This window comes from Leucopleurus acutus (assembly GCF_964270905.1).
Source record: "Leucopleurus acutus genome assembly, chromosome: 18".
Lineage (NCBI taxonomy): Eukaryota > Metazoa > Chordata > Mammalia > Artiodactyla > Delphinidae > Leucopleurus > Leucopleurus acutus.
In genome coordinates this window covers 24,974,667-24,992,570 of record NC_139160.1, presented here as the reverse complement: position 1 = coordinate 24,992,570, position 17,904 = coordinate 24,974,667, and the positions used below count along the sequence as shown (strand labels likewise).

Below are 17,904 nucleotides of genomic sequence, written 5' to 3'. Positions count from 1 at the left end.
TCTCTCCTGAGTTGGCAGATACTGTGCTTATTGAATGTCTGCTGTGCTAGGCCCTGTGCCAGGTAGTGGGGATGGATATGATAGGCTTGTCCTTGAAGAGCTCTTGGTTGAGTAGAACCATCTAATTTGTAGACATTCAGTGTGAACCTATATATATTTAGTCTCCGTTCAGCTCAGTTTAACTCTGCGTTGCTGATTTTGGGGGGAATACTGAGGAGAAGTATTTCATTAAAACGAAAATATCAGTATGTTGTAATTTCCAGGTCTAAAAAATAACCTGATCATCTGACTTTAGTTCCCTGAACTTTAGTTCCCTGAACCTGAGCAGGTTGAATTTGGGACTGGCAGTGAAAGCGCTGAGTTCTAACAACTGGACCAACAGGGAATTCCCTTCATCTGACTTATTTCATAGAAATTGAGTATCATAATAAAACATGATGTATAGAGAATGGGCATGGATCGTAGGAAGAGAAACTTAAGTTTAATGCAAAGAACACCTTGAGGTCCTTCATATGTTAAACACTGGAGAGGGCAACTAAGTGAAATTGTGACTGCTTACATTATCTTTCGGGCTTTTTATGATTTTCTTTTCAAAAGTAGACATTATTGACATAAACGTAAGGGATAATTTTGTGGTTTTGTTTTTAAGCATTTTTTTGAGATAACCGACGATCAATTTGACTTCCATACTTATTGCATGAGAAAGATGACCCTTCGTGCCTACGTTGACCTTTTGAGATTAGAAGATATACTCAGGAGACATGCCTTCTATTTCAAGGCCGCTAGATCAGCTATTGAAATATATTTGAAATTGTATGATAATCCCTTGACCAATGAAAGCAAACAACAAGAAATAAATTCAGGTAACTGAAAAGGGACTTGCTGAAAGAGATTTGAAAAGAACACAAAATTTCAGAACATCATTAACATAACGATGAAAAAGTATATTATCAGATGGATGTGAAGACAACATTAGATAACTGATAATACCCAAAAAAGTGGGGGGAAGACTTAGAAAAAGTCGACAGGATGATGTCCTGTAACTGATGCTTCTAAATTACCCTAATGGAATGACCTGTAGTCATTCTAATTTTTATCATTGGTAGGGCCCATTCAGGAAAAATAGAAATGTTTATGGGCTGTTTTTTTTATTTTTTTTTTTCTTAAATAGGAATTGAAGATAGTTTTGAGCTTTTTAGGGGAAAAAATATATATTTGTACAACTTCGAATACCTACTTGATTGAAAATAGTAATACCAATGAGAATATCTGTATAGAGCCTTTTATTCACTAAAATGTTAATATCTAAGAATATTTGAGAAATAGCATGGAGGCAAATTTCTGATCAGATCACGGGTGTTTATGTGCATTGCACTTATCCTTGATATATTCATATTCCAAGAGGATAGTCATCAGCCCCACTTTATACAGTTTGGGACTTCAGCCTGAGAGAAGATGATTTGCCTAAACCCATGTATTGTGTAGGAAGCAGAACCAGGCTAGAATTGGTTAATTTTAGTTGATGCAGCATTTGCTATTGCATTTTGTGTGCCAGGTTTGAGCTAGTCATTAGGAGTACACTTTCTAAAAACTTCTATATAGTTGCCCCCCAAAAAACTATACTAATAGTATGTATTGAATAAGAATATGAGGAAATTGGAAACATTGACTCAGAATTTTCATTCATTTGGATATTTATAGAAAACCTGTCAGCCAAAGAATTGAAGAAAATGCTTAGCAAGCAGAGAAGAGCTCAAAAAAAGGCTAAATTAGAAGAAGAGAAAAAGCATGTGGAAAGGGAACGTCAACAAAAAAATCAAAAGAAAAAACGGGATGAAGAAGAAGAAGAAACCAGTGGTCTCAGAGAAGAACTTATACCTGAAAAATTAGAAAGGGTGAGATGAACTTACTGTCTTGGTAAAATTTATGTTATTTTGTTCTGTTCTGACCGTAAACATAATTTATTTAAATCTGTAAATCAGAAGCTATTTGTAGTATTAGCCAAGATCATTATGATAGTCATCAATTGTTTTTGAGTGATAATATGCACATTTTGGCTAATGCAAATTATAGATAGAACTGTAGTTGTGGTAGGCAGAATAATGGCCCTCCAAAGGTGTCTGTGTTCTAATCCCTGGAAACTGTGAACATGTTATATATTTCATGGCAAAGGGAATTAAGGTGGCAGATGGAATTTAAGGTTGCCCTTAGCTGGCCTTTAAATAGGGAGAGTAGCCTAGATTATCCAGCTAAACCCAATGTAATTAATCACCAGGGGCCTTAAACGTGGGGGAGGGAAGCAGGAGAGGAGGGCTGAGTGGTGGGAAAAGGACTCAATACTCTGTTTTTGCTTTGAAGGGGGTGGGGTGGGAGCCACAAGCCAGAGGGTGTGGGCATCCTTGAGAAGCTGGAAAAACGCATTGAAACATATTCTCCCGTAAAGCCTCCAAAAGGAAATGCAGTCCTGTTGACACTTTGATTTTAAGCCCAGTGAGACCCATGTTGGACTTTTAACTTACAGAACTACAGGCTAATAAATTTGTGTTAATACAGTAAATTTTTGGTAATTTGTTAGAGCAGCAATACAATTAAATATGGAAACATTTCATATACCTTGCTAGATAATGTTTTAGCTACAAAGAGAATAGCATCTTATCTCCAGGATTTTCTCAAAGTGTTAATAGTTACTTAGGAACCAGATTTAGGGAAATATTTCCTATTTAGGGAAATAGCTTTCTGGTTTATTCACTATGAATCTAGTATAAGTATTTTAAACTTGTCCTTTTTTTCAACTATGTAGTGCAATTATATTTGCCTCCTTTAAATGTTTGTAGTTTAAGGGGCTTGGTAGCATAATGGTACTTGTAGTATAATGGTACTTGTAGTACCATTTCATCAAGTCTGTGGAATAATTTCCTGTATTTTTTTTTGATTTCTATAAAATTATCTTGATTTTATAATCAGAAAAGCAATAGAACTATTTCCGTTTTTGAAAAGTATTGACTATTTGTTTATAGTTGATAGTTTTAAAATTTTTTCTTGCTTACTTGGTTATATGAAGAGAACTGTCTAAATTACTTCAGCTATGTATTAATATAAAATTTGGGGGAAATTTGACTTGTGTAACTGCTTTTTAAATACAATAATTTTTCTTTCTGTTTCAAAATAGATAGAAAATCCATTAGAAGAAGCTATCAAGTTTCTTATACCTCTTAAGAACCTTGTTGCTGATAACATTGACACTCATCTATTAGCATTTGAAATATATTTTAGAAAAGGTAATAGTTTGAATTCAGATTTTAATCCTCGATTTTATTGGTGGCCATATTCAATAGAATCTTTGTGAATTAGATCTATTTTTGTTTCTTAGAGTTTCATTTCAGCCTTCCACAAAGGCTCTTAATTCCTTTTTCCTTTGCTACTCAAAACTTTACTGAGTAATAAATTAGAATATTATGATCAAATGAATAATTTGAATAGTCATACAAGTTGTTTACCTGAATCAATTCTTCATGATTTTTCAAGCATTTCTTTAGAAAATAATATTATCTTTGATAACCAAAGGCAGCTTTGAATTTTGCTTTTGAATGTTACAGGAAAGGTAACACTTTGTTACTGGATTTTAAGTGAGGCTAAAATAAAGTGAAGAAAAAACATACATAAATATTGATGCTGTTACTTTTATAATTTTTTCTGACATAGGAAAGTTTCTGTTAATGCTGCAGTCTGTCAAACGAGCTTTTGCCATCAACAGGAATAACCCATGGTTACATGAATGTTTAATTAAATTTTCTAAATCTGGTAAGTATAAAAAAGGTAATATTTATGTAAAAGTAAATATAACAGTTCAGCTGTCTTCCATTAAGCTGGACATTACAGAGATTTGTAACAATGTAAAGCAAAAAAAGTATAATGTTTATAGTATTTAAATGGAGATTTATCTATAAAATGAACATGCTAGCAAAGATATGTTAGAAATTAGTGCATTTTAAGCTAGAATGTATTTATATTCCAAAGGAATAATACTATTTTTATTATGTAAACTATATCAAGTTTAATAATAAATATAAATGTATTTCAATTGATTTTGTTTCAAAGTACAGACCAAAAATTTTATAAACTTCACATGTTCTCTTTTTATAGTGTCTAATCATAGTAATCTTCCAGACGTTGTGAGCAAAGTTCTGTCTCAAGAAATGCAGAAAATATTTGTTAACAAGGATTTGGAAAGTTTTAATGAGGATTTTCTCAAACATAATGCTACCTCTCTTCAGCATCTACTTTCAGGTTCGTATTTAGTTCCCAGGGTTAAAATGTTTATGGAAAAAAGTTAGAATGTGACGAAAAAAGAAAAGTTTGGAAAGATTATCAACCTCACTAACTATCAGAGAAAAAGAAATGAACACAATACCATTTTGATCTTTCAAATTAGGAAAGATTATTTTTAAACACAACCATACAAAATCTGTGGGATGCAGCAAAAGCTTAGTTCTTAGAGGGAAGTTCAAAGTGATACAGGCCTTCCTCAAAAGAAACAAGAAAAGTCTCAAATAAACAACCTAACCTACCACCTAAAAGGAAAGATTATTTTTGTGTGGGAGAAGGAGACTAAAGTATGGGAAAGATGTGGTATATAAGCACTCTTGTATTTTACTGCTGCAGGTGTGAATTGCCCTGGCCATGTAGGAAAACAATTTGTCATTCTTACCAAGAGCTTCATTACAACTGTGCCTTTTGCTGTAGTCACACATATTTGTGTAAATAATTTTAAAGAATTAATCCAAAGCAAAGAAAGAGCTTTAAGGGCAAAGATATTAACTGGAATGCTCTGTGTAAGGATGGGGAAAAGACTGGAAACATATTTAATGATGTCCAGTAATAGGGAAAACAGTAGTAGGTAGGTTCATATAAAATGACAGGTAGTCATATAAAGTAATATTTATTCAAAAGATTTGTAATAACGGGTACTTTTGTAATATATATGCAGAATTAACATATAATCTCAGCTATGTAAAAATACACATGGCATAAAAGCTGAAAAGAAGCATCAAAGCTTTAATGGTTGACTTTGGATGTTGAGGTTATGTGACACTTATTTTTTCTTGTATTTTTTATTACTGTATGTATTTTGTGTTTGTGGGTTTGTTTGTTTTCTTTTTCACTTTTTGGCCACACCTCATGGCATGCATGTGGGATCTTAGTTCCCTGCGCCCCCTGCAGTGGAAGCGTGGATTCTTAACCACTGAACCGCCAGGGAAGTCCCCGTATTTTGTGTTTTGAGGATTTACTGTATCCTGTCTTGTTACAGGAAGGATTTTAGGCAGCATATACAAATTCATAAAATGACAAGATGGCAAAATGGAAACTGGAAAAAGATTGCGGAAAAGCAGTTGGGGACAAAATGAATGGAGTACATAATATAATTAACTATGCTCCTACTTTAAATATTTTAACCTGAGCTTTCTTGTTGTAAAGGGATACCGCTTGGTTGTGATATCTATGGAAAAAAAGTTAATTCCTGTGAAAAATTACAGCACTTCTTGGTAGTAAGGGCAAATAAGAATTTCTCGTCAAGAACACAGAATAATGGAGGGAGACATTTCTTTATTATAATAATGGGACATGCCTTTCTAAACATCATATGAAATTCTAAGGAAAAGATAATTTTTGCCACATTAAAAAAAAAAAGCCATAAAGTCAGGCGGCCAAGTGGGAAAAATACATTAGATATGTAACTAATTAAAAGCTAATAATATACATACTACTCTTATAAATTAACAATAGAAATATAAATTAATAAAAGCCCAATAGAAAAATGAGCATAGAACATGGACCATGTAATTTATAGGGGGAATATAAACTGGATTTTACTTTAAAACAGCTTTAAAAATTATTTTCTTTGTGAATATGCAAACATTTTCCTGTTGTCCGTCTGTCACACTGCTCTCTTTTTTAAAAAAATAAATTTATTTATTTATTTTTGCTGTGTTGGGTCTTCACTGCTGCGCGTGGGCTTTCTCTAGTTGCGGCGAGCGGGGGCTACTCTTCGTTGTAGTGCACGGGCTTCTCATTGCGGTGGCTTCTCTTGTTGTGGAGCACGGGCTCTAGGTGTGCGGGCTTCAGTAGTTGTGGCACATGGGCTCAGTAGTTGTGGCTCGTGGGCTCTAGAGCGCAGGCTCGGTAGTTGTGACGCACGGGCTTAGTTGCTCTGCGGCATGTGGGATCTTCCCGGACCAGAGATCGAACCCGTCTCCCCTGCATTGGCAGGTGGATTCTTAACCACTGTGCCACCAGGGAAGTCTCTGGAACCATGTTTTAAGTCACTGATAAGTATAAATCAACTCAAATGTAAGACATAGGAATGCACTCATTTTGTAATGTCTTGGTATTTCAGGTGCTAAAATGATGTATTTTCTGGACAAGTCAAGGCAAGAGAAAGCAATTGCTATTGCCACTAGACTGGATGAAACCATAAAAGATAAAAATGTAAAGGTAAGAGTTTTCACACACTGATTCCCAGAGATTGTGGATACTGAGTGATCTAACAAAACATATCTTTACAACATAATTCTTGAGTGGCCCTTCGGAGTTATGTGTAGATTTGGATCTCAGCTCTTCTACCAATTATGAGCTGTGTCATGTTAGGCAAGTTACCTTTCTTAGCTTCCTTTTCCTCATTTATAAAGTGAGGATGAAAATACTGTCTATCTCAGAGTTGGTGTTAACTGAAATAGTAAACTGTGACGTGCTTGGCATATAGTAAGCACTCAGTAAATGGGAACTATTGTTATTAATAAAGGACACTTTCAGTGGTCACAGTTTCAGAGACTCACTTTTTTTAAGTATTAGAATTCTATCGACCCCCCTTTTTTTTTTTTTTGACTGTTGGGTCTTCATTGCTGGGCGCGGGCTGCTCTTCATTGTGGTGTGCAGGCTTCTCATTGCAGTGGCTTCTCTTGTTGTGGAGCACGGGCCCTAGAGCACGCAGGCTTCAGTAGTTGTGGTGCTTGGGCTCAGTAGTTGTGGCGCATGGGCTTAGTTGCTCTGCAGCATGTGGGATCTTCCCGGACCAGGGATCAAACCTGTGTCCCCTGCATTGGCAGGTGGATTCTTAACCACTGCACCAGCAGGCAAGTTCCCTATTGCTTTTTTAAGGTTTTGTAGAATTGATTTTTTAAATATTCTTTTTTTTGTGGTGATTACTTACTATAGATAGCAAGAAGTTATTTTAGAGTGTGGCATTGTTGGTTTTCTCTTGCTTAATTAACAAATTGCATCTTTTGATTAAAATAGTTATTAACCAGAGTTTTTTTAAAAAATAATTTTTATTTTTCCCTTGTTTAAATAGACTTTAATAAAGGTTTCTGAGGCACTGCTTGATGGCAGCTTTGGGAACTGTAATTCTCAGTATGAAGAATACAGGATGGCCTGTCATAACCTGCTTCCTTTCACTTCTGCTTTCCTGCCTGCTGGGAGCGAAGTCGGCGGTCATAGCGCAGCTCTAAACCACACAGCTAACTGTGATGTCTTGGCAAGTGAAATTTGAAATCCCGTAGAAAGTTGACTTCTGTAAAACTCAAAGTTGAATTCAGATCAGGGTTTCTTTTCCAGCTTGTATGTTAACATAGATATGAAATGAAGTACAGTTGACCCTTGAACAACATGGGTTTGAATTTCGAGGGTCCACTTATATGTGGATTTTTTCAATAGGAGATACTACAGTACTATGCGATCTTCAGTTGGTTGAATCCAGGGATGCAGAACCTCAGATAGGGAAGGACTGCTTATACAGAGGGCCACCTGTATGTTAAGTGTGGATTTTTGACTGCTTGGAGGGAGGGTCAGTGCACCTAACTCTTGCTTTTGTTCAAAGATCAACTGTATTGGATAGAATTTTTAAATGGAGTATCCTGTAAGCTTGTTTTATTCTTTATCCGTCTATGCCAATTTACATTAAAAGCTCTTAAATTACCTGTTATATACTTGTACCGCTTTCTTAAACTTTTGAATTATCAGCATTGTGATTGGTGCTGTCACTTCGTATCATAACTATAATTTCTTAATTAACCTAAGTTGCATACAGCTCTGCTGTATTATTTTTTTTAGATCTGGGTTTCGTTTCAGAATCTTATGTTTTGATCCCTTATTGGTTTGTTATTGTTTGTTTGCTTTTTATTAAAGCACATCAATATTAAAGTGTTAACTATATGTCAGAAGTGATATGGAACTCCTTTTGACAGGTATTTATTTAAAATTTACTTCAGTTTGACCTTTTGTCCACCTTACTTTTTTTGTGATTTACCGTTTTCCTTTTTAATAGCCGTGAAAATGCTATTTTCTGTTGAACAGGGATACTCCAGTTTTATATTGATGATTCAGAATATGGGGATCTGTTTGCCTCTTAATCATGGAAGTTCACTGGTAAATTTGTTGCGTATCTAGATCAGTCTTAAAGACCCCCAGGCAAGAGTTATGCTTTCTTGGCTAAATTGCTTTGCGTTACCAAGTGGTTTGTACATGAGTGCTTCAAGGGAGCGTAATAGGGTAAAACACAAATTACAAGGAGGCATTCTTGCTCTTACAGCCGTGCATTGACTATTAAATACATTTTTATATCAGCAAAATGAGAATTTAAACTGTCAGCTAGTTTAACTATTAAAATATAGTATTGTTGAGCAATATTTTTGGGGGGGGGTAGTAGCTTTTGTTCTATCTTGTACAGAAACAGTAATAGAATCATTGAATATGTTTCTTTCAGAACTGTATAAATGTCTGTAACATTAATACTTCCTTTTAAAGGCAAATATAAATTCAAAAGGGGAGATTTTATTTAGAGAAACAATTAATTAAAATGGTTTTCCTTCACTCTGAGCTAATATTTAGATTCATAATTGTTGAGAGAAAAAAACTTACTGTAAAATAATGCCAACCTATGTAATGCTATAATAAATTATTTTGTACACAGTTGCTTATTTGTGTTTGTGTTGTTTCACACTATCAAAATATTTTTTTTAAGGAATTCCTTTATTTTCTTTATTATTATTTATTTATTTATTTTTGGCTGTGTTAGGTCTTCGTTTCTGTGCGAGGGCTTTCTCTAGTTGCGGCAAGCCAGGGCCACTCTTCATCGTGGTGCGCGAGTCTCTCACTATCGGGGCCTCTCTTGTTGCAGAGCACAAGCTCCAGATGCGCAGGCTCAGTAGTTGTGGCTCACGGGCCTAGTTGCTCCACGGCATGTGGGATCCTCCCAGACCAGGGCTCGAACCCGTGTCCCCTGCACTGGCAGGCAGACTCTCAACCACTGTGCCACCAGGGAAGCCCGTCGGACATTTTTTTAAAGCTTCCTTTAAGGAACTAATTTTGATGTTGAGACGCTCTGTCCTGGGAGCTGATAAGATAGGAGGTGAGGGGTTTGTAGACCGTGGGGTGGCTGTGCTGGAGGGAAGTAGCAGGAGGATCAGGGAGACCATTCATTGCTTTATTTAGGAACATCTTCCTAGTTCTTCACAGATCTCTTCCCAGCACAAGATCTGAGACCAGGGCATTGAGGAAAGAACACAGGTTTTGGAGGAAGACGGGCATTGCCTTTCAAGTTGGTTGTTGATGCTCTTCAAGCTGGATGACTTTGGGCAAGTCATTTCCCCACCGTACTTTGTTGGTAATAGCCTGCCTCTGCTGTGCAGCAGTCTGTAAATGGGAGCTGTTTGCTTTAGTTCAGTAAATGTTTGAATCTGTTTTTTATTCCTCTGCAAGGTAGTTTGTTGGAGCCTTCTGAGCCCAAAGAAGAAATTGCTTCTTCAAAGCTCACCCAACTTGAATCGGAAACTACAGCCAGCTCTTCCAACAGTCCACAAATGACCTGGATCAGGACTGTCCCCAATACAGTGGCTGTGTTTCCTGAACCAAAGACCCAGGCTAAACCTCATAAATCATATTAAAAATTGTGAATGGTTATAGGAAAAGGATTATGAAAAGGTAAATATTCAATGACTTTAGGTAACAAATTTAGGGTTTTGATACAATAGGTAATTATTTAAAATTGGAACCAGCCTGGAAAATTCAACTTGCGGGTTCTAACAGGTCATCTTCATATTTTTCACAGCACCTGGGTACTCAGATAATGAAAAAAGAGAAAGAAACCAAATTCAGAGATATACGGAGAGAGATTAAAAATCCCAAGGCTCTGAGTTTCCGGTCTCCTTTATCTATAGTCTCTATTGTTTGGAATATAAATAATCTATTGCTAATAATTCTTTTTTTCATTTCTAATATCCTACTGGTCTTATTTATTTATTTTTTTTTTAAATTTTTTTGGCTGCGTTGGGTCTTCGTTGCTGTGCGCGGGCTTTCTCTGGTTGCGGTGAGCGGGGGCTACTCTTGCGGTGCATGGGCTTCTCATTGCTGTGGCTTCTCTCGTTGCGCAGCACAGGCTCTAGGCACGTGGGCTTCAGTAGTTGTGGTGCACGGGCTCAGTAGTTGTGGCTCGTGGGCTCTAGAGCACAGGCTCAGAAGTTGTGGCACACGGGCTTAGTTGCTCCGTGGGATGTAGGATCTTCCCGGACCGGGGCTCGAACCCGTGTCCCCTGCATTGGCAGGTGGATTATTAACCACTGTGCCACCAGAGAAGACCCCTACTGGTCTTTCGAGTAACTATTACCACTGCCCATATCCACCCTTTCCAATACATATTATGAAACCCCCCAGGCTAGCCTGTGAGGGTCCTTATGAATAATGGAGCCTATAACAAGTGCTACTCTCTAGGTTATATGCTACTTTTGTTATTTACTTTAAAAAAATTATATTTTTAAAAAGCCATAGCCTGCCTTGTTTCCACTTCATCTTCTGTTTTGTTATTTCTTGTCCTTAAAATCTGGTTGGCAAAAGTGAAGGGAAAAGATTAGAAGTAGAGAAGGAGAGCCAATCAATTACAGTTGGGAGGGTGGCTGGGGAGGAGGTGGCAGGGGGGAGTGTGGGGTGTCGGGGGAAGAGCCCCTGCTTTGGAGTCATAAGAACTGGGCTGCAGCTTTCACTCAGTCTTGTCCTGCAGTTAGTGGTTTTGTTTGGCTTTTCTCATGAGTAAATTGTTTACATTAAGGACTAGTGTAGAGAGAAAATGGAGTAATACATGCAAAAAGTCTGTTGTGTCCTGGTAGATGTTTAATAAATGGCTCTGAGGTTGAGGGGGAGAGGGGAGAAAGCCCTGATTTGGAGAATGTGCTGGTGTTGTGGTGCAAATACTCCTCTTATGGCTGTTTTCAAGCTGCCCGTTTAGCGTCCCTGAATACAGAGTTGGGAAGTTGGGAAGAGAAGCCACAGTAGGCTCTTTGGAGCCTGGATGAGCCACCTCCAGCACACCACTGGAAAGTGTACCCCAAGGAGTTTGAAAACCCCACTATCCTCATATAAGCAATTGTGTTAACAGTAAATCCTCATAGAACCACAAAAAAGTCCATGGCAGGTTTCGTGTTGCTAATTTTTAGTAGCACACAATAGGAGTTCAGCAAATGGGGGGTCAACCAGTGATTGAGTGCATGCAAGACCTCTATTAATTTCCCAAAGGAAAAGCAGTCAAAGGGGAAGAAGAGCAGGAAATCTTAATAATGGCAAAAGCAACGGGACTTCCCTGCCTGTGCAGTGGTTAAGAATCCGCCTGCCAATGCAGGGAACATGGGTTCGATCCCTGATCTGGGAAGATCCCACATGCCGCGGAGCAACTAAGCCTGTGCGCCACAACTACTGAGCCTGTGCTCTAGAGCCCGCGAGCCACAACTACTGAGCCCACATGCCACAACTACTGAAGCCCGCATGTCTAGAGCCCGTGCTCTGCAACAAGAGAAGCCACCACAGTGAGAAGCCCGCGCATGGCAACAAAGAGTAGCCCCCGCTCACCACAATTAGAGAAAGCCCGTGTGCAGCAACGAAGACCCAACGCAGCCAAAGATAAATAAAATAAATAAAAATTAAAAAATAACAGCAAACACCCACATTTAGGATATAATTTAAGCCTGTTGTTTGAAAATAGGTTGTTGGGGGATTTGGTAACAGGCCCTGGAGCCATTCATCTTGAGGTCACCACTTCACATTTTTCAGGGATGTCAGTGACCTAGAAGGAGCCTAAGTGAAATTGAAGGGGGAGAGAAAAGGATCTTGTCTATCTGTCTTGATACAGAGATCTGGCTTTAGAAGGAAAATCAAAGATGGAATCAGCAAGGCTTAGTACGTTAGAACTGGGCGGGTAAGTGCACTCTGATGCTGTGGCCAGGGCTCCGGAGACCAAGTCTTTATTTTAGCAGCAGTTTGACCATGCATCCCTCCATCTGTTTATTAATCTATCTATTCATCATCCATCCAATCAGGGTCTTCAGTTGAACAAAGTAATTTAAACTTGAAATACTTTGGGAGCAACAAATACCTCTTAAATACATTTTAAATATAATTTGGTACATCTGGCTACATGATAATCAATTAGGCAATTTAAAAATTCTTTATTATGGAAATTTTCAAATATACAAAAAAGTAGAGAGAATAGGATAAAAAAATCCCATGTACCCATCACGCAGGTTCAACTGAGTGAAATGAATTGGGGAAGGGTTGAGAAAAGGGGTCCATGTCCACTTGACTTGGCCCCAGCGGCTGCCATTATGATTTCATCTGTTCCTCTATCTCCCCCAACCCATTTATGGAACAGTATGATTCTAGTAATGCTGTCCTTTCTCTGGTTTTTCTCTCCTCTATAACCACCATACCATTACCACCTCACATGAAATGTTTTGAGATTAAAGTTTCTACAACACAGGAAAGAATGAGATAATGTCATTTGCAGCAACATGGATGGACCTAGAGATTATCATACTAAGCGAAGTAAGTCAGACAAAGACAAATATCATATCACTTATTTATGGAATCTAAAAAAATAATACAAATGAACTTATTTACAAAACAGACTCACAGACATAGATAACAGTCTCATGGTTACCAAAGGGGAAGTGGAGGGGGAGGGATAAATTAGGAGTTTGGGATTAACAGATACATTATATATAAAATAGATAAACAACAAAAACTGTATAGCACAGGGAACTATATTCAATATCTTGTAATAACCTCTAGTGGAAAAGAATCTGAAAAATATATATATATATCTCCTTCTCCTGAACTCAGACTAGATATATGTAACTAAATCACTTTGCTGTACACCTGAAACTAACACAACATTGTAAATCGACTATAGCTCAAAAAAAACCAAAAAGCAAAACGCTTACACAATACAGGAGAGAACAGTAAACTTTAAAAGGCCACATGCTTCCAAAGGGATTTGTCAGAGGCAATCTTGTAAGGGTACCTACCTTCATGGATGTAAACTGTACAACAGGATGGTTACGACTGTACACTTTCCAGTCAAGGCTCCAGAAAGACGAGCAGGTAGGAGTTTCTCCTGAGTGTTCTCAGCCCCCAGGTTTTTCTGACCAGTTTTAAACCACTCTGGTGAGCATGTCGTCTACCTCCATCAACAGCTTCTCTGGTCTGTCGGTACCTTTCTTAATTAACAGCTGCCAACTAGGAGAGTATATAGGCTCAAGGCTAGGGTCAGGATTTCATCTGCCAACCTGAATCGGAAATACAGGACCTAATGGGGGGTGGGATGGAATTGATTGTTTTGAAGAAAGAACACCAAGTTTCTGATATCTGTTTCCATTCTGCCTTCTCCCCCTCAGGCCCACCCTCCACCCCACTGTGCATCTTAGCTCTCCAGCCTCTCCACCCATTGGTCTTCTGGAATATATGCTTTCTTTCCTTCTCTGGCCACTATTTCTCCATCCTTCCCCTGGACTCAGATGTCACACCTTGGGACCCCCTCCTGTGTGGTTCATCTCCCCACCTGGGCAGAGAGGTTCTAGGTATGGGATCCTGTATCCCCTGTCTCATCTGTACCCCACCTTGCCTGGCGCAGTCCAGAGGGAAGGGCTCAGTAACTCTTCATGGCAGGAAAGAGCTTGTGGTTTTTCAGGAACTGGTTATTCTCAGCTGGGATTTTCCAGCCCTCCTTTCTGCAGCCCACAGGTAGCCTGGGTACCTTGTTTCTGCTTCTTAGTATTTGTCACCAGCGTTTGGGAAGAGGAGGCGAGTGGCACAGACCGTGGATGCTGCTACTGTCTTTAGGAAGGTTGAATTTTTGGCAGTGTGTTTTTTTTATAGTAATTTCTTATATTTATTTTTTATTGAGAGATAACACAAATTTTAAGGATGCAATATGAGGGATACACATGTACACACACATATACATACATACACACGTGTGTGTGTGTGTGTGTGTGTGTGTGTGTGTCTAACCACCAGTCAGGTCAAGATATAGAACATTTTCTTTTTTACTGTCTTGTTAAATGCCATCATATATTTAGACTTTTTTCACAACATGAAAATCAGTTAACAAAATCTGACTAAATAGTTGATATTTGTAACCTGGAGGATTACACTCCGAAAACTTTTATTAATATGTTCGTTTGTAATTACCTTCATTGGCCAGCCTCTAGAATGGACTTTTAACGTTAATTAAGGAGTTTGCCATTTCAAAGCTAAATATTTTCTGTTGGCAGTGTGTTTGGATTCTCCATGTTTTTAGCTTTTTTCTCCCGTCATTCATAAAATCAAATTCCCCGAGCCTTGAGAGGACCTTGGGAGTGGTTGTCAGAGGATGTGTCTTCAGGAATGGAAAATTCACCAAGGCCAGTCTGTCAAAACAGAAGTGACAGAAGCCATAGAGACCCAAGGCAGGTCTATGAGAGCAGTCCCCCAACTGTGTGCAATGGAATCTCCTCTCTAGAGAGATTCCAATGTCACTAGCATCCCACATTTTGGGAAACCCTGCTTGGGTATTGGATTCTCTGTTTTTCTGGAAGTGGCGAGAGGGCACTCACATTTCTTTATGCCTACCCTCTGTTGAACTGCCTTCCATATACCTCAATATTAAATCCTCAGACCACCCTTTCGGAAGGGACAGCTGAGCAAACAGTGTTCTGAAAGGCTGAGTAACTTGCCCAGAATCAGGTGATAAGTGATGAGCCTGCCATCAAATCCACAGTGGGCTCCCCCGTCAGCCCAGGTTCTTTCCATTACTGTTGATGCTAGTGATACAGAGAAGGGTTTCCCACTGGGCGGGTCCCACGCTTAGGGGGCATAGGGAATTCCCTATTTGTTCACTCATCAGGACGCCCTGATTCACCCCAAATCACTCAGTGAGACACATGTTTCCTTTTTAATTCCTTCTTCTTATCCTTCTAACTTGGAACATCTCCATTTGGTGCTGGTATATCCCTAATAACTCTCTAATACTCACTGATTTCCCTTTTTATTGATAACAAAGAAAGGAGGCCTTTAGCAGTTATCTGTATCTCTAACATTTTATAGGGTTGTTTTGTTTTCTTAGTATTTATATTTATGTTCCCCTCTTTATATGGCAAATAATAGTAGCTTTACACTTATGGTAGTGCTATAACGTTTTCTTTTAAAATAATTTGTTTATTTTCCTGAAATCAATTCATCAAAAAATGAATTGATTTCAGGAAAAGTTAGGTAATAAAAGCAAAAGTTCAAGTGCTGGGTCAACTAGGTAGCCACATGCAAAAGAATGATGTTAAATCCCTTCCTCACACCACACACAAAAATTAAATCAAAATTAGACACATCTATTTGAGCTAAAATTATGAAACTCTTAGAAGAAAACATAGAAGTAAATTTTGAAACCTTAGATTAGGCGATGTTTTTTTAGATCTGAAGCCAAAAACATAAGCAATAAAAGAAAAATAACGAATAAATTAGACTTCAGCAAAAGTAAAAAGTTTTGTGCTACAAATGACACCATCAAGAAAATGAAGAGACAACCCACAGAATGGGAGATAATATTTGCAAATTATATATCAAATATGGGACCTGTATTCCAAATATATAGAGAACTCATAACTTAATAATAAAAAGAGAAATAACCCAGTTAACAAATGGGCAAAGGATCTGAATAAATATTTCTCCAAGGAATATATACAAAAGACCAATCAACAAGCATATGAAAAGAGGTCTGATATCATCAGTCATCAGGAAAATGGAAATGAGACTACTTCACAACTGCTAGAAAGGCTATATTGAAAAAGACAGATAATGACAAGTATTAGCAAAGTTATGGAGAAACTGGAACCCTCATACATTGCTGGTTAGACTATAAAATGGTATAGCTGCTTCAGAAAACGTTTTGGCAGTTCCTCAAAATGTAAAACAGAGTTGTCGTTTAGTTCAGTAATTTCACTCCTAGATAAATGAAAACATGTGTCCACACAAAAATTTGTACATGAATGTTCATAACAGCATCATGATAACTAAAAAATGGAATCAGCACAAATTTCCATCACCCAGTGCACGTATAAATAAAACGTAGTTGTGATGGTTGATTTGATATGGTTATGTGGCCGGGCCATTGTACCCAGATATTTGATCAAAGATTATTCTGGATGTTTCTGTGTAGGTATTTTGGGGATGAGATTAATATTAAATTTATAGACTTTGGGTAAAGCAGATTATACTCCATAATGAGGGTGGGCCTCATCCAATCCATTGAAAGCCCAAAGAGGATAAAAGACGGACCTCCCCTGAGCAAGAAGGAATTCTGCCCACAGACTGCCTTTGGACTTGACCTGCAGCTCTTTCCTGGGGCTACAGCCTGTTAGCCTACTCCATGAGATTTTGGACTTGCCAAGCTTCCAGAATCATATGAGCCAACTGCTTGAAAATAAATCTCTCTCAGGTGTGGAGAAAAGAGAACCCTTCTTCACTGTTGGTGGGAATGTAAATTGGTACAGCCACTATGGAGAACAGTATGGAGGTTCCTTAAAAAACTAAATATAGAGCTACCATATGATCCAGCAATCCCACTCTTGGGCATGTATTTGGAGAAAACCATGGTTCAAAAGGGTACATGCACCCCAATGATCATTGCAGCACTGTTTACAATAGCCAAGACATGGAAGCAACCTAAATGTCCATCGACAGATGAATGAGTAAAGAGGATATGGTGCATATATATACAATAGAATATTACTTAGCCATTAAAAGAATGAAATAATGCCATTTGCAGCAACATGGATGGACGTGGAGATTACCATACTAAGTGAAGTAAGTCAGACAGAGAAAGACAAATATCATATGATATCGCTTATATGTGGAATCTAAAAAAAATGATACAAATGAACTTATTTACAAAACAGAAACAGACTCACAGACTTAGAAAAAAACTTATGGTTACCAAAGGGGAAAGGTGGTGGGGGCGGGGATAAATTGGGAGTTTGGGATTGACATATACACACTACTATATATAAAATAGATAACGAACAGGGACCTACTCTATAGCACAGGGAACTCTGCTCAAAATTCTGTAATAACCTAAATGGGAAAAGAACTTGAAAAAGAATAGATAGATGTATACATACTGAAACTAACACACCATTGTAAATCAATTATAGTCCAATATAAAATAAAAATTTTTTAAAATCTCTCTATATACATATACACACATCCTGTTGATTCTGTTTCTCTGGAGAACCCTAATACAGAGATATATCTATATAATGGAATATTATTTGACAATAAAAAGGATTGAAGTAGTAATTCATGCTAAAACATGGATGAATCTTGAAAACATTATATGAGTGAAAAAAGCCAGCCACAAATTATATGATTCCATATACATGAAATGTCCAGAATAGGCAGGTCCATAGAGCCATATCAATTAATGGTTTCTTAGGGCTGGGAAGTGTGCTTGCAGGTAGGGGCCGGTAGAGGGGGAGGAATGGGGAGATAATGCTAGTGGGTCTGGACTTCCTTCTGTGGAGGATGAAAATGTTCTAAAATTAGTTGATGGTGATG

At 37.9% G+C, this 17,904-nt stretch overlaps 1 protein-coding gene across 4 annotated transcripts in view; it reads left to right on the top strand.

Annotated features, from left to right (window-relative positions):
• NAA16 (N-alpha-acetyltransferase 16, NatA auxiliary subunit) overlaps positions 1–8,924 on the top strand; it is a 66,205-nt gene extending 57,281 nt beyond the window's left edge. For 2 of the 4 annotated variants that reach the window (XM_082859511.1, XM_082859513.1), the window contains 7 exons: positions 650–863; positions 1,702–1,895; positions 3,170–3,278; positions 3,703–3,801; positions 4,144–4,287; positions 6,395–6,492; positions 7,349–8,924. In XM_082859511.1, the coding sequence (XP_082715637.1) occupies positions 650–863; positions 1,702–1,895; positions 3,170–3,278; positions 3,703–3,801; positions 4,144–4,287; positions 6,395–6,492; positions 7,349–7,546 (1,056 nt within the window). In that variant the 3' untranslated portion in view covers positions 7,547–8,924. Of the gene's footprint in view, positions 1–649; positions 864–1,701; positions 1,896–3,169; positions 3,279–3,702; positions 3,802–4,143; positions 4,288–6,394; positions 6,493–7,348 lie in introns of those variants that run through there. The other 2 variants (XM_082859512.1, XR_014326910.1) reach the window with 2 other exon arrangements.
• The last annotated feature ends 8,980 nt before the right edge of the window (positions 8,925–17,904 follow it).